At 38.3% G+C, this 24068-nt stretch overlaps 2 protein-coding genes across 2 annotated transcripts in view; both read right to left on the bottom strand.

Annotated features, from left to right (window-relative positions):
* Window positions 1-8072, bottom strand: part of p3h2 (prolyl 3-hydroxylase 2) — a 56299-nt gene extending 48227 nt beyond the window's left edge. The window contains exon 1 of the mRNA XM_088426390.1: window positions 7471-8072. Coding sequence (XP_088282516.1) covers window positions 7471-7878 — 408 coding nt within the window. The 5' untranslated portion in view covers window positions 7879-8072. The remainder of the gene's footprint in view (window positions 1-7470) is intronic.
* A 2514-nt stretch (window positions 8073-10586) lies between these two features.
* Window positions 10587-15902, bottom strand: LOC148417333 (claudin-1). The gene is made up of 4 exons (XM_088425032.1): window positions 15573-15902; window positions 15263-15427; window positions 11389-11467; window positions 10587-11288 (listed from the first exon to the last, which is right to left on the bottom strand). Exons 1-4 carry the CDS (start codon window positions 15829-15831, stop codon window positions 11123-11125), a joined length of 669 nt encoding a protein of 222 aa, XP_088281158.1. The 5' UTR covers window positions 15832-15902; the 3' UTR covers window positions 10587-11122.
* Window positions 15903-24068: the final 8166 nt, after the last annotated feature.

Here is a 24068-nt window from a genome sequence, read left to right as displayed (position 1 = left end):
AAAATATTTCCAGTAGCATTATTTTCAACATTACCCACGGCTGTTTAGGGAAATGCTTTGTGTGATAACAGGAAGTTTTGTGAGACAATGTTCATCAATGCTGAAAACACTTGAACAATCAACCAAGAAATTGTACATGTACGCGTCGTGTGTTTGTGATATGGAGTCTTTCTCGACAAACTAGCTGCCACCTACTGGCCTGATTTGTTTATTAACTAGCTTGTCGACATTTTTCACGTTGTGATGAGAGGCTAAAAGGGAATAGGTTGTGTTCAGAGGATGACAGGTTGTGATGCTATCTGCGCTGACTTGTGGAAAGCTGCCAAAAGAAAAAAATCATGCATGCTAGACAGTAGGGAAACCTGAATCAGACGCATTGCATTTTAGTTCACCCTATTTATGTCAGACTAATTCTAACTTCAAGTGCAATACACCCACAAGAAACATCAGTGTGTACACACAGACACACCCAAGCTTCCATTTTTACATACTGTACAATATGTAAAATGTGCTTGGCCAGCTGTTGTGCACACTGTTAGGGGATTTTGAGGTCTGGTGCGCAAGCCTGCGTTCCAGTTTAAGAAGAAATCAAATGAAGTCCTGCTTTTGAACCAACTGGCTCAAATAAGATCACCAAGCCAACAAGCAGACTCCTTCTCATTACCTCATTAGGCGAATATACAATATAGTGTCCTGAACTGCACACATTCCTATCAGGTGCTATCAGCTCAAGTCCAGTCATGCAGGAGACCTTTGGCATGGCCAAGTGCCACACTGTCTGGCTCTCCCGGCAGAAAGGCCTTCGGCTGTAATCTACAGGGATCCTGGTACCTTGTCTTTTAGCTTCACCGTTACTTAGCAACCACCTTAACCCCTCTGTGACCCAGGGGATACACTGAACACATCAATCCAACTTTGTGACAACCAATCAAACCAACTTGTCTTTAAAAAAAAAAAAGAAATGTGTTCATCTGTTTGAAATAATGCAAAGGACAAGCTTTTCTCACCCTTCCTTAACCTCGCCTTATTTTTTTCCAACAGATGAGAAAAACATCATCTGTCCTTTTATTTCACTCTGATCCTCAAAAACATTGTTTCCATTGAAACTCTTGATCTAAATTCCAAGCACTGGTCCAATTCTAAGTTCATGGGGGGAACAGAACGTGAACACATCCTCCTAAAACAACAGCTATTTTGTTTAGCTGATTGATTTAATGTCTAGGAGTAAATTGGTTAAAAAACAAAGATTATTGGACGGCAACATGTCTGCACACACTAGAAGACTTCCTTTTCCATGACTGAAAAAAACGTACACAAGCATTAAGCTCCCTGCTGTGCTGTGGTCAAGTCAAAACATTCTACTTGAGTGGCTCATGAACATTTCACATGACCATTCTATACAGTACACCAACAAGTTTCACAGGAAGCCCGCACATGCTTTCTCTCTGAGATGTATTCCACAGTAGGTACAAACAAGAGAATTTGATTTACACAATTAAAACCTGCAAAATGAGTCATGAACCATTTCACGAATCTTAAATTAATTCCCAAGGCTTACATTGACTAATTTGAATTAAATTTACAGATTTGACTAGATTGTTTGTGTTTACAGACGCACCACAATGGACGGCCAAATTGAGTACCTTTCATTGTTGAAATGGTTGCCGTAATGGAGCTAGAATTGTTTTCAATTTGTCAAATTTCAGGAGGAAATTGGATAAGAGGATAAAGGTGAAGTTTTTTATTTCGTCCTGCTTTATGTTTTGTTATTTCCAACAAACTTCCGCCTTCTTGAGCACATTATTGCGACGTTAGTCACTTGTTGGTCAGATGAAAGCGATTTGGCCGTTCAAACTGATGTCACATGACAAAAACATCGAATATTGATTGGGTTCGGGACTAGGTCGCAAAAAAAAAAAAAAACAACCCACGATGTGTCATTCAAACTGCCATTAAAAGAAGATGGCAAAAAAAAAAAAAAATCTAAATTGGGTCACTTCAAACTGCTGTCTCAAAGTAGCAATAGGTGGACAGCTATGTAGATTGACTTTAAAATGTTACCTAATGGCTCTTTAGAAAAATAAAAAAATTGTGCACTTTGCAAAGCAAAGTTCAAACACCGCATTAGTTGTCCATTTTTGACGTAGCATCTCAAAGCAAAACAACCAACTCAAGTGACTTCCACAGGTCCTTGCGAAGGCTGCTGGAATGTGATGCTAATGAGCAAAACTAAAGTTTTTGAGAACTATTATTGTGAGAAGAAAAATGTCTAACAATTTCAGAGCTCAAACGTATTTTACGAGAAAATAATTATTTAAAAGGAGCAAAGAACTCTATTACAACAGTCTTTGAAACAAAATATTTTAAAACATTATTTAGTTCGTTCATTCCAAGAAATTCCTCAATAAAATATGTTAGAAAGTCGGTCTAAAATAGTTGCAGAAAAATGTCATTAATCATGATTAATTTGTGATTTTTTTTTTGTGATTAATGAATTAAAAAAATGTTACTGCTTTCACAACTCTAATTTAAACAAATGTATAAATGCCTTTGCCAGGTTTCAACTGACAAGTATTAGCTAAAAGAAAGACAAACACACAGGTGGTAAAAAACAACAACAGTAGACACGTTGCTTACCCAAGACGAAATATGTTTTGGCCCACGTTTGATAGGGTTTGTACAGCAAAAATATTTTCAGCTGCAACACCAGTCAAAACACACTACACAATTTGGCCCCAATGAAGTAAAGACATATGTTTAATGATAATATTTAAAAAAAAAAACAGCATCCAGTCGTGATTCTGAATTTAATTCTTGACAACCCAGTTTTTGCGATAGACTCCCAATTTCCCACCCCATCTCCTGATCAGTCACAGCTCCTGCTCCAACCCCATCGAATATTATGCAAATGTCGTTAAAGAAAAAATCTCGTAGAAGAACACATCTCCTTAATCTTCAAAATCCAAAGTTAGCACGTATGGAATATAGAAAGTAGCACGACCGTCTGCATTTCTCACCTACTGAATGAACTCTTACAGCATACATTTAGGTCAAATGAGACTAGGAACAATAAACAGCACTGTTTGATTAAGAGCCCGGCAGCTGCTGATAGCATCAGGAGCAGTGACGCCTGGGCTCTTTGATCATTCTGTGGTCGGTTCCCCAGACCCGTGGAGGCCACAAGGTTCCAGCCCAGTCGGTGCGACAGTCCGCCACTCTTTTTAAAGCAAAGCAAACAGACCACAACAGGAAAATAAAATATTTGCCAGCGCTAAATGATTGGCGAGGCAGGGACATACGCAACCCGGAGCGGCTCCAACATTTGGAGCCTGTGGATGCCTCTTCTAATGGGCCCAAAAGGCCGCATTGTACCGACACGAGACGTGTAAAGGTGGAATTCTGAGCGCAGGAGGAACGATATTTATTTACACAAATACCACTGAGTGCCTCTGAAGTACACGTGAGCTTAAGTGTGCATGCCTACTATACTATAAACACGCAAGATGAGGACACCGCGTGCGCACTAACGGACAGTCTGGCCAATAGGAAAAACCAAGTTCTGCCTCGCCTCAACTGATAGACAAGCTACTTCACAGCCATGACTCAAATTAAAAAAAAAGGATGATGACAAAATGTTCAGCGCTTTGGGAATGAATCAGTTTAGTCTGCTGATTCCAAAGGAAATGTCCAAACCAGACAAGTCCGGGTCGCACAACATCTATCCAAATTTGAGCATGGAAGTTGTGCGTCATCACCGGGTATGCGGAGCTGCGATGTCAGACGAATGGCTCTCAGCTCCTCGTGAGGGGCTGCTGCCAGCATCTCATTTGAGCTCCAAGTAGATGACAATGTGGAAAGTGGACCGTCTGAGGGTTTGCGGTTAACACTTAATTGTAAACTATTACACACAAGAATGAAAAGCAGATTATGGTTGAAGCTATCATGTTGTAATAATGACTAAAGTTTGCCATTTGACTACTATTTCTTGGTAGAACACAGGGGAAATCAACAACCAAATCCATCAAGTAATTGGTTTTTGGAGACTAGTATTTTAGAGGAGTCGTGTAAAACAGGAAAAAAGCTTATCCAGTGCATTCAACTCTTATTTTGTCAATTTGGTCACATTCTAAACAGAGTAAATTTTCAAAAAGAGTAAAGTATTTCCAGTAAATTAGGGATGTGTCGAAATGAAAATGTTTTACCGAAAATGAAAATCACAAATGCTTGGCCAAAAACGGGAAACACCAGTTGAAAAAGAAAAAAAGGGATTTTTTTTTTCAAACATCACCTCGCGGCAGCCAATCGACTTAGGGACTGCAACATAACAAGCAACATCCCGTACAAGTCTGGAAATTATTAATGAGAAAACTGCTAACTATGGCTCTGAAAATGAGTATTGTCAGTGTTTTAATTTTAATGCAGCTTTTTTGTGCTAAATGTTATGATATTCTAAGATTGACTAGCAACCTGGTGTTACACTTGCCTCCTGCCCGAAGACAGCTGGGATAGGCTCCAGCGCCCCCTTGACCCTTGTGATATATTTTCATGCATCATTTTAAGACGTATCGTTTCAGTTTTCATTGTTTTTTGGATTCAAATTTTATTTTCATTTGTGTGATTCCTCAAATTATAGAATTAGAGGAATTTTTTACTCATCATCAATTCCTTCTGTACTTAGTGGTGCAAAGTAACTGAATTAACATATAATAATTTAATTACAGTAAGTTGTTGCGTGTAATATTTGTGTTTCACAGTTGTTTTTGTTTGTCTCGACTCAACTTCCACTTTGTGTCTGGCCAGTTCTTGAATGCCTACTGTCGGTCATTCAAATTTGTACTTTCATCTCTGTCAACTTTGGGCAGGGAAAATATTGTTAAAAAAAATGATTTTATAACTATTATACAAATACTTTTTCTGATGCCCTTATAAACAGTGTACAAGAATATGAAATACCTAAACAAGGTATTAAAACAGTTTTATTGCCGCATCTAGTGATCGTATCGTGATCGGCCCCAAAAATTCAGATTTTATAAAGTCTAATTAGCATAGACATTAAAAAAAAAAATCTGCTGCAATGATACAATAATAGGTCTCCTTTCATTGGATGAGCCAATTAGTGCAGTCCATTTTGCATCAATGCCAATTGACAATATTTCACACACAAAATTGAATACTATGACCACCAGGAGAGCAAGACATTTACTACTTGTTTAATTCACTCATTGAATGAACTCTACTCATTCTATTACCCTCTTCAGCCATCTAAAAAAGTTCACATTTTCACCTAATACAGCTAAGACATGGTCATGCTTGACTTTTCACCTGCTACTAGTTTCAACCTGCTACTAGTTTCAACCAATTCCTAGCTGGTTACAGAATACCTGCATTTTTCAGGGGTTGCTTCATGGGGAAACCACTCTTACGTGAGTCTTACGTTTCTTTGGATCAGATTGTTTGGTCAGCTACTTCAGGATTACTATGCAATGATGTAAAAGTCATCTGTCCTTGCTGATTTAGACACAATTTCCACTCTTGTGGTGTACATTTAAAATTACACTTTGTTGCTCACTCCTCTATTTTTTTTTTTTTTTTATCAGTGTTTTGTCAGTGTTTTGAATTGTTCCCACGCGGGGTGATCAACAACATCCCAGCCAAACACATGGATCACATGGGAAAATAGAGCTCAGGAAATGTGAAGAATGCTGAACAAATAGCTTCAATGTCTCATGTGAAGACACAACTAGCAGAGATCTGTATAAAACTACCTGCAAATACACTCACTTCCATTTGTCTGCCTGAATACCTGGAGGCAAAGAAAATCAGCAGATGAACTAAAAATGTTGAAATAGAATGATAGAGAAGTGACGAAAATGTAATGTATCGTGCCCACCTATAACTATCAGTCAGTTTTTGTGACATGTTGTCATGATGACAAACATCATCATTAGCGTATACATGACAATAAACACTTTGAATCTTGAATGTGCTAAAATATTACAGCGCATTCTGATCTGTGTTAGCCATCAATCTACACGGTTGATTGAACAATGATGCTTTTGAGATGCGTCTGGATTTAATGCAGAAAATGATGATGCAAGTCCCCCCTGTGTATACTCATTGGGCACTTCATTAGGTGCAGTCTGCACAGCGGTTGTTTTCCTAAAGGGGCCATTTCAGTTGGGGACTTTTAATAAGAGTTCCTCTGCAATTTTGTGTGTTTTTATAATTACATTTTGGGCCATAGTTAATGTTTTTGCAGGTTATATAAAACACACAGGCACCATTGTTCTAAAGAGATCCAGTTATTGACAGTAGAGACCAAATTTTGGATTTATTCTTAACAACTGTGTCTTGGTAATTAATTATTTTTTTAAGAAATTCAGAGAAGACTTTTAGAAAGTTGATGAAATGATGTGAAATGACCCTCTTTTAATTGTGCATGCAGCCCAGGGATGTCCATTTTTTTTGTTTCAGGACCACATACATAAAATTGGAAGGATGCAAGGGCCACTTAAAATGCATTGCCTTTAATTTATTAAACACAGAATGATCAGTCAAAGAAGCACTTATATATAGTTTGTATTTTTATTTGTTTTGCCCATTTGATAAAGTGCTATTGAATTATTTTCAGTTGAAAGTGAAAAGACAAATAATTAGAGAATTTTCAAGATTCTTTGGGTGCCCTGTATCCCATACATACACTGAAAAGCACCTGAGTCGGCACTGTGTTTGGAGTACAAATTGTCGTCAATTGTTTTTCATTATATCTTGCGTGTTTAGAAAATCTGCTGATTTATTGTGTAGGATATATATATATATATATATATATATATATATATATATATATATATATATATATATATATATATATATATATATATATATATATATATATATATATATATATATATATATATATATATATATATATATAGTATATATATAGTGATTTCTTAATACTAGTGGCATCATATTTTTTTTTTACCTATGTTTCTCGCTTTTTTTGCACTGTCTTTGCCGGCCATATCAAACGCCATTTTTTTCTATATGCCGCAGTCCGTAGTTTGGACACCGTTGATGTAGGCCTACCTTGTCAGATGTTGCATACTCATGCTCCTTGCATGAGTAAAAGTTTTTTATAAAGTTTTTTTTTTTTTTTTTTTGGAGGGGGGGATACCTGACTTGTTCAACAGTTAAACACCACCACTATCACGTTGCCAGTAACCTATGTTAAAATGTCATTTGTAAAAGTAAAGGTCAGCGCTTAGGGCAGCAGAGAATGTTTGTTTTTAATTAACTACCAACATCTTCCATCAGCAACAGATGATGGTGATGTTGATGTTGATGATGATGAGGAGGAGGAGGAGGAGAAGGAGGAAAACAGCAGGGACATCAACCAACCCCGCTGAGTGGACAACAATGGTGTCCATTCACAAGTGGTTGAGAAACCCCACCATTGTCAGTGCCTACCTTGAGATAAGCCAGTTGGAGATAGTTGTAAGGGATCCGCCTGTGGAAGTCCTGCACCACATCCTCGCTGACTTTATGCACTGACTGCACGCCGATGTCTTGCTCGATGCAGCCGTCCATGCACGCCGCTCTGCGCAGGAGCACGCCGAAGAAGTCCAACTCGGAGAAGGTGTCAGCGAACGGATGCTGGTCCTGACACTTGAGCCGGCAGCGGACTCTGGAGCGCCGAACTCCGGCGTAGCTGCTGAGCGCTTGCTCCATGGTGCGCACCACGCCGCCGTAGTCGCCGCCGTCGAACGCCCGCACCGCGTCCTCGTACAACAGGTCGTAAGGCTTCAGGGAGGACGAGGACGAGGGGACGCAGGCGAGCAGGGCAGCGGAGAAGACGACGAAGAAGTTGGCGTCCATTCTGGTGGCTGGCGATGACGTCGCGACTCAAGGTGGCTGTCAGTCGACACTAGGCCGTCAACCTTGACTTGCCGCCCATTTAAAAGCTCCGGAGGTGTCGCGCAGCATGCTGGGGGCGGAGGACTGGGAGAGTAAAGGGTTCTTCTGGAACGCACGTTTACGAACTGGTCGGGCCCCCACTTTGGCTCCGGTGGCTCCTCCTCCTTCAAATGAATGGGCAACACTCTTCTCTCCACTGGGGGTCTTCGGCGAGTCTCGATTGTCGTCAATAAAGTGTTTATTCCAAGTAACGCACATAAATCGGTCACAAGAACGACTCAAAAGATCATTTTGTTCAAGTGGCAAAAAAAAGAAAAAAAAAGAAAAAGAACTTCAACGTTGAATAAACTTTCTTACCCACTTTCTCTTATTGTCTCCCAAGAATTCCTCACGACTTGACTTCATTCTTCCAATTGAAATACAAGGTGTCTCTCTAGTGGTAGTTAGCACTTACTGCAGATATCGCGATTGCATTCTCAAATCACCGGCGTCAACAAACGCGTTTTTGTTGTTGTCATTGTTTTTATTACGTTTTTTTTTTTTTAAATAATTCTATTTAAACGAGTGTTTTTGTTGTTGTTGTTGCTGTTTTTATCACGTGAACAAAAGTCTCGTTCCCTGTTTAAATTAAGTAATATGCAATTAATTGGTTTACAGGAAACGAATGGAAGAAAATTATTTTCGTCTCCCACAAGCTTTTTTTTTTTAAATAATTCTATTTAAATGCAGTATAGCTGTAGATGTCATTTGAAAACAATGAACGAAATAGAAGAAAGCTTGAGTCGAAAAGACATGCACTCCTAGGTAAAGACGTGGCAGTTCAATGGCAGTTCAATTCCTACCCCAGCTGACTTCGGGCAATCGTTGTGGGGCGCCTTGATCTTTTTGCCAGCCAACTGCAGGGCACGCAGGAAGGAACAATCATTTATGCACCAAATCACGCCTATAAGGACAATTTAGAGCGTCCAATACAGAATACATTTGATATCTTATACGATGGTTTTTACGTGTATTCTTACATTGGGTGGGAGGAGAGTGTCCTGTTTTGTTTTAGGATATGAATAACCAATTATGAACAAAATATGAGATATAGAAAACAAGGGTAGCTTTGGATTTCTTCCTACTCCCTTTGAACTTGTAAACTACATTGAACTGTAATCTTTAAGATGATTTTAAGAGAAAATCGCAAGCAGATAGTCTTTTCATATACTGTATTAATTATTCCGAATAATGCATTAGAGAATTCTGGATAAATATTGTCAATAAGGAATCTTATAATCTTCACAAAAACTGTTTGTTTTTGTACAAGACCAGAATAAACTAATGTTTGTTTTCATCACCAAAGACTGCAATTAATATCTATATCTTTCTTAAATTTCTGCAGGTAGATTGTTTTAGGGAATAAAATGCTATATCATTTTTAGGAAACCTCTTTATTTTTGTTTGTGGTGAAAAAATGTATGCGGTAAGAGTAAGACCTTTCCGTTATTTCCAATGAAGAAGCAAGGCAGGACGTACTTTGCTGGGGGAAAATGCTGTTGCCTGTGCGACATGAGTCTCCAATGACGCTTTCCGTAACATGTCGGATAGGCAGATTTTTTTCATACAATAAAAAGAAATCTTTTGAAGAGAGCGGAAATCGAGTGAGGAAAAAAAATCAGTTATACGTGAGTATGAAAATGTCCACATTGGTGATTTTATAACAGGTCTGCGTTAAGTTTTTGACTTTTTACATACACCCTATTCCTACCTTACATTTACTAAATTGGATTTGTCATTCGAGGAGCCCAAAGCTAATTTGATATAAACTTTTGCTTTATTATTGTCTAATAGTTTGTACGCAATTAGCTATTATTTTTTTCCTCTCTCAATGATTACTGAAAGGCCATTTTACTTATTAATATTGAATGAATGAATGAATGAATGAATGAATGAACCCAAGCAGACCGATTCGAATATTTAATTTACCGTATCATACTGTTCACAGCCATACGACGGCATTGGCATACTACAGAAGTATTAGTGTGGTACTAGCTGTTATGCTTTTACTTTGAAAAACAGATGAGCGCCCGACCAGATGTTGTTATGCTTATGTTGGCGAACTAGACAGTCTTGAATAAGTGCGCTACTTTGCGTAAATTGTTCGAAATAAAACGTAGCTTGCTTTAAAACGACTGCATTTCATTTACCCTCGATACGACAATTAGGGGCGTGCCAAGACGAAGCTCGCAAAAATTGAATGCGTCTTCTGTAAAGGTTTGATTTGCACTGTTCAGAAATTTCTATTAAACGCTTTTACCCTCCGTCATCAAGGAGTAAAACCAATACAGACATGTAATACAAATGTTAAAATTTAATGTATCTATCTATGTATCTTTAATGCATCATTCTAACTTTTTTTTAAATGTCCAAAACCTGTTATTTGCATACCTAAAATAGTTGCGTGGGGGGAAAAAATGTAGATTGTTGAAGAGTACTGATGAGGAGTAACTTCTTCCTGCACAAGCACTGTCTAATCTTTCTGTCCAATCTGATTGTGTTTTGTCACGTGTCCAGTATGTCTCATGTCTGCTAATTGCTCAGTTCTATCCCAAGAAATGCGGGGACATCTTATCCAGAAACTGCCACACCCTGTCCAATAAATTACACTCCATTAAAAAAAAAAAAAAGAAAGATAAACACAATTTTATTTTTCTAATAAAATACTGTACATAAATTCGATTATAGTATGTAACAATAAAAACAAAGCATACAAACAAAATCTACTTGTGAGTAGTACATTTAAGTATTCGTCGTAGACAACAGAACCTCCAAAGTTAAAAGTAATATGTCACACCGATTGACTTGTGTGTTCTCACTGTTGTGATTTCAAAACAATAATTCCCTGCAGGAAATATTGTAAAGTAAGTAAACACATACATTCTTCATTAACCAAATTTTTAGATGTTTTATCTCACAATTTAAATTGTGTTGAAGAGATTACCACTGAGGCTTCTGAACCCCCTGAAAAATGGCAGTTTGACTTTTGGGGCATATATGCAGTAATCAGAAAATCTAGTTTGTTCAACTTTGGAGGTTCCACCGTGCATCAAAAACCCCAGTGCAAAGCAGGTGTGAGTCATTTTAGGACAAAGAAGGCCTGCTGATGACTAACAGGAATTAATCAGTCACGGCAACGGCAATGATGGCAACTCCTTCCTGGCAACTAAACATAATTGCTGTTGGGCTTGTTGGTTTGCAAGATGCCGTTTGAGTTTATAGACCTGGATGCCGTTGACCTTGAGCACTTCTGACAGGTCAGGAACGCTCCGCCAAACGTTGTGAGGAATCCTCCAGCCCAGCTAACAAACACCGCCTTGCCAAACTCAAAGCTGCACAGTTGAACAGTTAATTAAAGAGACATTTATAAAAAAATAAAAATCAGACAGAGAATTGCGGGAATGCATGCGTGTATGTGTGGGGTGGCATTACGTGTGAAGATGATGGGAATGATGGAAGTCTGCGACGACTTTCTTGACATACAAGGATGTTATGATGAACGTCATTAAACCTGCGCAAAGATAAGACACGAGAGTGTTGACATGTCGCTTGCATTTCTCTCTTTGAGCTGAAATTCAACGTCCAGTGAAAATTAGGAGGATATTATTGGAAGACTGCTTTATATATATATATATATATATATATATATATATATATATATATATATATATATATATATATATATATATATATATATATATATATTATACTACCTGACTTGAAAATATCTGTTAAATCGCAAAGCAACTGTAACAGCAGTTTTGGCAAAGCTGAGGTCACAGGCCAGACCTAAACCTGATTTTCACCCCCTTCGTTGAATCAATAAATTGCCCGAAGAACGTCAAATCCCAAGAACAAACACATCATGGTCATATCCCTTTTGAATAATTGACCTCAGATGTAGTCAAACACTGATGTTTAATATTCTCATTTAATTTTGCTTTGGCATTACTTTGAAATATTGTTTTTGGAAGTCATTTAATACTGGTGCGCTTTAAGCATCATTATTAGACACCATTTTCCCAGTTTAAAGTTTGATTTTTAATGAGTATTTTTGAAGCGTTTACATTCAAAGAGCAGATTGTTCAGTCATAGCTTACTTTATAAGCAATTCTTTGTTTAAGCTGTATGTCAAATGTTTAGAGGACGGGGAGGTGACAAAGTCCGAAAAAGATCCTTGGCAAGCCGATCCTTCCTTCCATTTGGAATGAAGACGGAGAGGATGGGATGATAACGGCAGTTTGGACAATTGTGTAAGATACTGGGCTGAGAGAAAGTCGGCGCTATTTTGTCTCATCTGCTTGGCGGGTTGAGAAGTACCAAAGTTGTCTTAAAATGACACAAATGGTCCAGGATCCTGATATTTTTACACTTGTTAACCTCTGGATATAAAGAGAAACAAAATTGCAGGCGCAAGTGCAATTTTTTATTGGTAATCCTTTGTGAGAATAAGAACATGCATTCTTGGGCAAGTGCATAACTGATCGTTCATTTGGGCTTAGTCCAGTCCTTCTCAAATAGTGGGGCGGGTCCCCTTGGGGGGTGCGAGGCAATGCCAGGGGAGGTGCAGATGACCCCAGGGAAAAGGATTTGTTTTTGCCATGTGAAGTGTAATTGTGATAAAACAAGGATTGTCATCTTTTTTTTCCAGGCACTTTGATGCACTTTTTTTTCTGCTTAATAAGGTCATTATGTCTAAAAAATGTGTAAGTATAACATATTTTTCTTTTTTTTAACATTAACAAAAGAAGAAAAGCAACATAAATAATCTTTCAACAAATGTTAAAAATTAAGCCTAAATGTTAACTTTTACACCTGTGGTCATCTGAGCCCCCGCTGGCATCACCTGCCCCCCCCCAGGGGGCCCATCACACTATTTGAGAAGGTGTGACTTAGACAAACCTCTAACCTGTATAAATGCTGTCAAAAAGTAGTAAACAGTTGGTTTAACAGTTGAATTTTTATAGATAATAATCTTATTTATGGTCGGCGTGGCAAGTGGGGGGGCAAAATGTTTCTCTGTCCAAAGGGGGGCATTTGTAAAATATAATTGAGAAGCACTGGCTTAGTCCTTGGTAACCAAGAGACAAAATGCACAATTTCTAACACATGCCACGATACAAAGGAAATCCAGAAGAAATGAGAAAAAAAAGGTGATTGAAAGGTGACTACAAAGCCATTTCCAAGGCTGCGGGGCTCCAGCCAACCAGTGTCAAAGCAAATAACTACAAAATGGAGAAAATGACTCAACTGTAAGAAAGACACTGAGCATTTCACAGGACAGCAAATGAAGAATGAGATATTTGTTTCTGGTTTTAGAACACAATCTGGTGTTGTACCAGGTAGCTACTCACTGGAATAAGTTGGACTGTACTCTTACATCCGGCGTAAACATAGCACAGATTTTGAAAAAAAAGAAAATGCTCAACAATAAAGTATGGTGGCGGATGCGTGATGATCTAAAGCTGCTTTGCTTCGTTGAGACCAGAACAATTTGCGACGATTGAGGGGAAAAAGGAATTCTGCTGTTGATTAGAAGATCCTGAAGGAGAACTTCAGGCAATCAGTTTCAAACTCAAGTGCTCTGCGGTCATGCAGCAGGGCAATGGTCCGAAACACACCTGGAAGTTCTTCTCAGAATAGTTCAAAAAGGACATAATGTAGATTTGGGAGTGGCCAAGTCAAAGTCTGGAATCAATTTTTGATGCTGTCATGTGACATTGATCGAACACTTCATGCTCGTTATCCATCCAAAATAAGATGAAAGAATCCTGCAAAGATGAGTGGTCCAAAATTCTTGCAGGGGAACGTGAAAGACTCATTCCAATTATCGCAGTTGTAAACAGGACATACGTAAAAGTAGCGCTGAACATCATTAGCTAACAGCGTTTAAGTATTAGCGTCTGAAAACCGACTCTCAAATGTTCATCTATGTTGTCAACATCAAGAGAATTTGTGTTTGATTTGTGGACCGTATTCCCATGTGTATGGATCTATACACGGATTAGCATGAGTAACAAAGCACTTCATATGCAAATGATGATTTTACTTTACTGTTACATGGACTGGCGTTTTCTTCAATCTTTGGGCTAAGTGAAAGGAAGCAGCGTAGAAACTTGCTCCCACCAACCTCACCCCCACCAAAAAACAACTGATTCCAGCTTTTGAGTGACAAGTGAATATTATTTTGTGATTCCCGTGTGCACTTTCACCAAAGAATGTCAGGTACTTTTTTAAGACATCTGGGAGTGGTTTATGAATTTCGTAATAGTTTTTAACTATCATATAAGTTCAAGGAAAAGTTAATCATGGTGCTATCAAACTAAAATAAATCATTTAAGTACTTAGTGGTGGAATTAAAGCACTTTTGGAATGGTCGTCCGTTTTCGACCCGCTTTGAGGTGGCTTCATTTGTATGCGCTCTAAGAAATTGGACATTTCTTTTCAACATGGTCGGTTTTGAAAACAAAAGCAGTTGCTGCTCTGTTTGCTTCTTGCAAACTCAGCTTTGACCACACAAGAGGATTTGTGATCGTAAATATTGAACAGGTTACATTTACGATTATCACCCCAGACGCCTCTGTGAACAGATCAGGAAGGAAGAAGGGCTTTTAAGACAATCCACGTCACAAGATCATCGCTTGGGATAATTATTCCAAGACATCCGGTAAGGATGTTTTTGCTCACTTTGATTGCAAAGAAGAGTGAATGTAAAAATTGGCCCGCTGTGGCTGAAAATTCATTCATCAAATAATATAGTCACCAGAAAAGCTAACAGTTAGCCTTGTTTCTCCTATTTGTTAGTCTACCACTCTATGTTTTAGTTATTGTATTTTTTCATCAGTCTGCAACCAACAAAACAATAACAAAATACACCGCACCCAAAAGAAGCAATAACGTGGCACACACATGGCAAAAATGTTCATCTTTTGTGTGTGGTCTCACATTTTAAAAATCTGCCTCTGGTACTCAAGAATGCACTACTCTCTAAAACTAAGAGTAGTTACCGCTTGAAGAAATGTTTACATTTTGACTCAAGGCAAATTTTTACACTTGCAGACTACACTTTGAATGCAACTAGATTTTTCCATACCTCTTCTACTGACATCTATTTGGCCTGTTTTACTGCCGCTTCTCCTACTCCCCCCCCCCCTTCTCCTCCTTGAAGGGGATGAGGTGGCTATGACCAAAGCGAGGCTTTTTGCTCTAAGAATTTTGGATCGACTGACCTTTCTTTGACATGCTTCTTGAGAAAACTGATTTAATTTCAAACAATAAGGACGGTAAATTGGTGCAGAAATCATACCTGAAGCCATGAACATAACCCCTCCAATTCTAGCCACTACGCCCTTGGCATTGGTCCTGCCTTCCATAAAGCGGGTGCACTTCATTCCTAGAGTGGAGACCATCAATGCCACGGCCGACAGGAACAAGCTCAAAAGTAGAATCCCCCTGGTTATCTGGACCTGATCTGGGAACGTGGAGAAATCAATGAAGTCTCTGCCCACAATCATTTTTGGTCATTTTATTCCAAGTCACTTCTAGAGTGTGTTCCTTTTTGGAATAATGCTCAACTACTTTTTCCACATCCTGTATCAAGTGTCAGCCTTACTTACTTGACAGTTTGAGTAGAGAGTCGTGGAACTCGCAAGTGGTCCTGTGGCCAACGCTGCAGGTCATCCACAGGCCTTCATAGATGCGATGCGAATGGCCGTGCGTCTTCCACTCCACCATGATGATGGCGGTCACTGTGGAGACCAGTCCAATCAGTGACAGGAAGAAACCGAGCAGCTGCAGTGCTGAGCTGGCCATGACATCCAGAGAGAGGAGATTAAGCAGGATGCAACAAGCACAATGGGAGGGGGGGGGACACATAAACCCCAACGAAAAACTGAGTTAATTGAGACGTGATGTGTTGTGTGTTCAGAGTGTCGTCCTGCTGTGTGCTGCAGCCTCTATTTATGCCGTCTGTGACGCATGAGCGGGCTCCAACGGTACCAAATGATGGGAAGTCCTTCTCTTTATCTGATTCCGCCACAAATAGATGAAAACATCCCATTTGAATGCAGTGAACTTTGACACACATTTTATCCAACACCATATTTGTTGATTGGGTACTGGTTGTGGGCCAACGAGTTATTCAGCGCCAGCCTAAACACTATTACGAGCACTGACCGACATTTGAAAAGTGATTTAGGGATGCACTGGATTTCAGGCAATTTGGGGCCAAAAATTACAATAAATAAATCAGTTTTCGTCTGAAAGACCTTTGTTGTGATGACGCGAAAAACTTTTGTCTGAATTTTACACCGGTGCACAAGGAGAGGACTGCATAGTAAAGCAATCCAGCGGGTTGAGTAAATACCGCTACAGGTTTCCACTTTTTTCCTGGGACTACGGGTGAGCCAAAGAAATGAAAGACCTACCAAGACGAACAACACTTCAACACAGCACAACTCGAATGTGTGTTGCGAGGGCCACCTTCAAAATAAACACAACAAATAATGCATGGATGTCAATGCAATGAGCGTAGGCCTTTGTAACTGTGTTACCAGAATGAATTTACTTTGATATTACACTTAACTACAATAAATAAAGGAAGGAGTCAGACTGAAAATTACATTTAGTGGAAAAGTTTTGAAATGCTTTGCATATAATAATGTCATGTAACAATTTAATGTAATTTAATCTAATGTCTATCATGTAATCTTTTGATCACTTCTCAATGTAATCATTTCACGCACATTTTCCTCATGATGACACGAGCATGCTTGTGACAAGTCCACTTTCTGCCTTATTAAGTGGGATGGAAATAAAGTCTAAAAAGAACATGTTAACGTTGCCGACAAAAAGCCGTCACCATTAGTCCTACCCCTGCTCCATAATGGACACACCAAAGTTGAGGGGACTTAGGGTGCTGATTTTGTTTTACTTTTTAAAAAATGTATTGAACTACAGTGGGCCCCCGTGTTACGAGATTAATCCGTTCCGCGGTGGGGGTCGTAAGGCGAATTCGCCGTTTGACAGGCAATCCGAACCTAGGTTAAATAGCTAATGCATTTAGAACCCCAGGTAAAAACATCAAAATTGTACATATGTATTAAAATTGGTACCACAATAGTATAGTAAGTGCCACGTATATATAATATACATGTATACAATCAGAAAAAATCATAAATAAAAGATACAGAAAGGGTTTATTTACCTTTGAGTGGCGCTTGTTATTCCCATATTCCCTAGTAAGCGTAGCCTAGACTAGGCTAGCTTCATATTTCTTGATTATCTCCAGCATCGTTTCCATATATATCATCTTCTTGCTTTTCTCTTTAACATCACTAGGAATCTTGGGACCCATGGCTAACCATTTGAGCTTTGAATTAAGCAGTAAAATGCACTATAAATACGATAGAACAAAGCTTTACTGTTCCGCCATTTTGAAATGAGTGAGGCAGACCACTAGCAGACGCCAAGAAGGAGACACCAACAAATAGCAGACCAGAAGTGTAGTGACATGTTGCAGGGACGGCAATTGAAAATATGTGTAATTACCTAAAAACGCCTGCAGATGGAGACGAAAACAACACAAATACAGCCAAGCCCCTAGGGTCATCAGTTGTTTTTGTCGCAAAACCGGTAAAATATCATGAAGAGGGGATGAAAAAAAACTCTGTATTCCAGGTCGCAACATGAAAATAACGTAAGTCAGAGATGTTGTAACACGGGGGTCCACTGTATATTCATTTCCTTTTTGTGGCTAAATGCAATTAAGGTGTAATATCCATGATAAAATACTGCCAAAGACTTTAGTCACAGACCACACCAAATGACAAATAATCTTAGGACAAAATTCTTTAATCAAATTTGCCATCAGACACAAACATGCATGCACATAAAAACACACACACACACTCACTCACACAGGCTTACAAACGCACACTGGTATCAATGATAAAACCAAGCAAACCTTTTCTGGAGATGAAATGTAAACTAAATAAATCTTCAAATTAGTTTTGGGATCGAGGACAAATCACAAATTTTACCAAATTTCACCTAAATTCTTCACCTTTCATCTTTTACTGCAAGGTGCTCAATTATTTTTCAAAGCTCCCTCAAGGAAAATGAAAACACTGCGGTAACCATAAATGAGTTAATTATCTATGAAAAATGCATGAGTATGCCTAAAAATGTATAGTATAATAACAAAAGAAATGTTAACTTTACTTTGTACACGGCTTGATACAGGTTACAGTTTATTCTCAATCTGAAAAAAAATAACTTGAAGTTCATCAAAGTGCCTGAAAAAAAAATGTCAATCCTAATTCAAACTAAAACCATTTTTTACCAACTCAACAGTTTGATGCTGAAAAAAATAAATGAATAAATAATGAAAAATGTAAATTGATCGGGGATAGGGGTGTGCCAAAAATGGATTGTCATAAGAATCATGATTCTCACTTACTACAATTTAAATTGATATGTCCCTAAATCAATATTATGTATAAAAAGAAAGGGATCATTCTATCATTGCTAAGACAGGGAGCTGCCCTGTTCCTGTGTTTTTTTTTCCAAGTATTCAGTTGTCTTTTCAGTTTTGAGTGTATTTACTTTCCTGTTTGCATTTAGTTTTCATTGAGTCATTGTTGTTGTGATGATGTCGTTCCGTTGTCGCTGAAATGATCACCACATGAATTCCTCTGTAAGTTACATCCCTGTTTTCTCCGCGACATGTGTTTGAGTCTTGTTTGTATTCATCTATTCTGGGTTTTTGATATAATTTCTGTCGTTTTTAACCTGTTTTATTTGGCCACATTTCCGGACTTAAACTATAATTTTGTGTACATTCCGCCTTTCTGCATTTTGAAATAACTTCCTCCTCACCTTCCTTACCACTACAACAAATAATACGAGTAGGAGGTCTAATAAATCAGCTTGATAAATGAGGGTGAAAATGCTCAATTATCTTTTTTTCCAATGAAATGTATTGAGGCTAGCATGTGTTTACAGGAAACAAGTTTGTCTTTATTTCACACAGATAATTAAAGTAAACCATTTGACCATATTTGGTGAAGGGGATGCCAGTTTGTAAACAGATTACATTTGTTGATTGCATCAGCTTCCACCCTTTCCTGCAATAAGCTTCAAGTTAAAACAGTTTTTTTCCGTCATACACATACTGTAATTGATTACAACACATCTGGCAAAAAGATGTTGATTTCTGACTAGACAATATACTATGAATATACAGCATATGTTCAGTCTTTTAAAATAGTGTGCTTGTCATCAACAGTGTGTCTGCAGATTATAAACAGGACAGAAGGAAGGAAGGATTTTTTCAATGTATTAAGCCAAATCAAGTCAATTCAGTTGTTTTCTTAACTATGCAAACTTTAATTCTGATCATATCTACAAACTATATGATACAAACATGATTGCTCCTAGCTCAAATACTGCATCAAGGACCTAAGATCTCACTTGTTTACATATCTTACTTGTTTACATGAAATAGGGATAAAATCAGAAAAATCCGATATGATCTGTAACTACAATGTCATTCAGAGGGCAAACATCCACCAAGGCTGAACTGTGAGTGTGTGTGCGTGTATAACAAAAGCATAAAAACAATCAAAACGCTTAAATTAGATGTTCAAATGATAATACATATTCATTTATGAATTTAATTCATTTTCCAGGTTGGGTGTATTGTTTTCTTGATCAAGTGAAAACAGACGTCTTGATTTTGTTTTTTTGTTTTTTTTTTCCTTTAGCGAAACAGCATACTTGTTTAAAACATGTATTTCAAATGCATTCATTTGAGTGTTTACTTTTTAAAATTAAGAACATTTTTCATTTTCCATTGTTGGAATAAGAAGTACATTTAAATGAAAATAATCTCAAAGATATGAATCTCTTAATTTCTTTCTTTCTTGATTGGATTGAATTCACAGTTGCTGTAGACTATGGTACCACAATTTAAGGATGTTTGATATGAGACAGATCAAACAAATTAAGATTTAAATAAATAAATAAAGTCTGCTCCACCTGCAGTGAGACAACGTGCCCTGCAAACAAGTTAAGCAGGATAATATGTCAGGAAGACGCCATCAACTGTGTGCTTGTAAGTATAACCCAACGATAGGTCTTGGACGGCTCCTTGTCCCAAATTGCTTCCTCCCTGTGGGTCTTAATCCAAAGTGAGTACTATTAATGTTAAACGGGAAGATTTCGCTCACTCAGTTTTACGTCCGCTATCTCGGGATCTTTTGATTTTTTGATAAAGCAGAAAGGTAGTGATATAGAAATATCACCAAAAAAATCTGGTATTTGAACAGTTGGGTTTTTTAAATATCTATTGAAAGTATCCAATATTTTGCTAAACCACTTGCTGACATAAACTGATCATTTGACACCTCCTCCCGAAAACTTGTATTTTCCGACTTTTTTTTTTTTTTTTAATACTGCTTCATTATGTCTTAGAAACGTGTGTGGGGTCAAGTTTAGTGGAAAACCTTCCACACTGCCAAGACATGTTTTCAAACTTGGAATTCCTGTTTGTCAGCCAGTTACGATGCTCCAAGAATATGTTCATGGAAATGGATGCGACAGCACGCCATTTCACCATCTGAGGCCAGAAACTTATTAAGATTCCCTACTGCCAAAACTGACAGCAACAAAGCCGAAAGTTGAACAATTACACCATTTTGCATTGTCCTTGTGTGATGTCAAATATTCAGACAGACGCCATCTCATCCATTTATCCATCCATTCATCTTAACATAAATGCCATTAGTATTTTTCACCACACTAAGCACATTCCAGGCATTCAACAAAAATATATATTGTAAAGCAAAAAATCTTTTGATAGTAACACACACCCCAGATCATAGTTGAAATATCATCACATATACAGTGAAATTAAAGGTCGAAGTGGCCGCAAACATTTTCTTTACAATATATTCTAGAGGAGAAGAATAATGTGGCCCTCAGATGAAAAAGGTTTGGGGACCCCTGCATCAGACTACTAGGTAGTGATGCGAAGACCCAGGGGTAACACTATAAACCATCGGGGTTGAACTCCAGCCCTCGAGGGCCAGTATTCTGCATGTTTTCGAAACTTCTCTCCAACACACCTGATTCAAACGATTAGGATTGCTGGAGTTGAACCCCAGTCCTCGAGGGCCAGTATTCTGAACGTTTTTGAAACTTCTCTCCAACACACCTGATTTAAATGATTAGGATGGTTTTCAAACTCCTGCAGAGCTTGCTAATAAGCTAATTATATGAATTAGGCGTGTTGGCGTGAGAAAAACAGAAAACATGCATGATACCAGCCCTCGAGGCCTGGAGTTCGACACCAACAACAACAAAAAATCGGTAGTGAAAGACTAGATCACTTTTATTCATCTTTCAAACTGTATTCATTAAATATGAAGACAGATCACTTTGCTTTATATAAAATAATGTATTTTACTGTCACATGCATATTATTTGCTGGGCACAAATTTGGTAGAAAGTTCCATTTGCATTACTTATGGGGGAAGAAACGGAATTTTCGGAACCTCGTTACGTTCGACCTGAAAACACGACAAAAGATATCTTACTGTTTTGATTGATCTGAAACAATGCTTGTGTCTAAAGCTGTATCCCCACTAACAAATGAAAAACAGCATGGACCTATTGTCATATTCTGAGACAGCAGCATAGGATCAATAGCCTAGCCCTAAAAATACATGAGGCAGCACTACGTCCTTTGTGCAAGCTTAAACAAAGCACTCATAATTGCCTTGTCACGCATCCAAAGTTGACTCCCTGTACGTTTTGGCTTGACTCCTGCTCCAACCAGTCAGATATCATTCCTACATCAGGCACAGTAAGCAAGTGCCCCCTGGCCAAACGGCCCATCTCACTTTTGAAGACTCCCAAGCAGATCAGTTTTTGTTTTGGCCTCGGTGTCATATTCAAATCCAGAAATTAAAACGTTTCCTTGTTCTATACGTTCAACAAAAAATGTGTAAATGTCACTTCAATCACCTCTGTGGAAGGGTGTGGCCCTTCGGGGGATTGCCTGTCAGTAGAGGAAAACTTACCTGAGTAAAAAAGTCTGAAACTGTGCACACGTTGATGCAGTTCATTGACATGTGAAGTTTAAAGGGCTTAAATCATTACCTTGTGGGTCTCCTTAAGAGGTTCTTCCTTATGAGGTGCCCCAGGCGTTTTTGGTCTAATAGCTAAAAAACAAAACAAACTTAAAAAAAACAACAACAAACATTTCAAAGTTAAAGACATTCAGTTGCTTGGCACAAAAGAACACAGCTATTTTTTTTAAAACACATTTACATAATGTCTGGATGAGAGCAATAGAAGAGGGGGGTGTGCACCTCCAGTGGGTGTGTCATCCGTCGTGTCTCAACACGGTGTGCTGGGCTTGATAGACAGCTGCACTCGCACCTGAGCTGCCAAGGTGAGACACACGAGTGAAAAACACTCACCTGCGACTCTCCACCGACTCGCTGGCTTCTTGTCCGACGTGTCGCCGGAGCAGGTGAGCGCCGCGAAGCCGATTTGCAGACAGCGTCAGATGCTTTGGGATTTGATACGCTAACATCTGCGTGACGTTTTGTGCCCACAGGTAGTGCTTCACAGCTGTTCTGTTGCCCGCACCGCTAGAAACTTTGCCTGGGAATTTGTCGCCTGAAACATTTCAGTCATTGTTTCTGGTCGTGTGTGCAACGTGCATCCGAGCAAAAGTGTGGATATTCGTTAACAAATGGGAGCTTTCAGGTTGGGATGCAACTATTGCTAAGTGTGTTTAAAGTGACTACTCTATAAATATTTGTTTTTATAATCGAACCTAGCCGTTTGTTGGTGACATAAGGCCACAGAAGTGATGTTGCCACATGCAGACTGTGTGTGAGTATGTGTGGTATGTTGGTGAACCAGCTCAACTTAATGATGATGACGATGGGTGTAACCCTTTCCCTTTACAGAGGCTACTGAGAATGTTGTCAATTAAAGACTAGGATAAGAACAGGCGTACGATCATTTCGGAATTTCATTATTTTCATTTTGTTTAGCACATTTGTGGAGTTTTAATTCGTATTTGTTGAAGCCCCACCACATCTTTTTTAGGCAATTGTTTCTTAAAAGTATTTTAATGCCAAGCATACACCCTTTTGTGCTTTGGTAATCCTTGTTCCCATCAAGCAGAGAGAATACTGTATAAATATACATTTTTATATGTTATGTGAAGGTATAGAATGATCATAATCTCCATTTTTGCGTTGTAGTAGCTTGAAGGTGGCATATGTTCTTTAGAGAAAATGGTTTGGCTTAGTTTAACGTTGTGTTAGCTACAATTTGAATTTTCTTTGCTTTTTGTGTGTCGGTTTTACAGTAAACCACACCTGGGATTGACAAATAAACCTATTTCAAGTTGTGCTATACCAGTCTCCCATTTTTTGACAGTGAGAACAGGATACTTTAAAAGTTTATCACGGCTAATGAACTACAACTTTATCATAGCCAAAAAATGCTACGAATGAACAAATTTAAAGCTTTCATTGAAAACACAAGTTTATACCAAAAAATATGCTACGAATGAACAAATTAAAAGTTTTACTGTATAATTTAAATAATTCCTAGAATTCCCCTAATGGAGAGTAATTTCCAATGAGTTTAATGAATCTTTGTTTTGGAAACGAGCTACTGAAATGCGTGAGCTTTTTGTATTAATTTGAGATGCACCTGTAGCTCATATTCAGAAAACGTGGTCATCAATGATCTTCCACGTTATAAATGCAGTTATTATTTGCGTATGCACACAGCTGAAGGTGCGCATGTACTTAAAAACAGGTTTTTCCCACCAACTGGTTTCCCTTTCATTTCGTGTTGACTCGAGAGGGGCAGGCTGACACTGGAGAAATGTCAAACATTCACATAAAGTAGACAGAATTTGGCTCAAAATATAACTTTGACACTATTTTCACTTGTATTTGCCATGCAGATGTCCTTATCTTAAGAAGGTTAGAACGAAACACGAACACCTGCACTACAGGTTTAAAGTGTCATACTTGTGGTTAAGGGAAGCTGGCATGAAAACTAAAAGAACAAGTCAA

Source organism: Hippichthys cyanospilos, chromosome 10 (assembly GCF_059441005.1).
Source record: "Hippichthys cyanospilos isolate Australia breed blue-spotted pipefish chromosome 10, RoL_Hcya_1.0, whole genome shotgun sequence".
Classification (NCBI taxonomy): Eukaryota; Metazoa; Chordata; class Actinopteri; order Syngnathiformes; family Syngnathidae; genus Hippichthys; species Hippichthys cyanospilos.
Note: the sequence above shows the minus strand (reverse complement) of the source record. Positions and strands in the feature narration are given on the sequence as shown.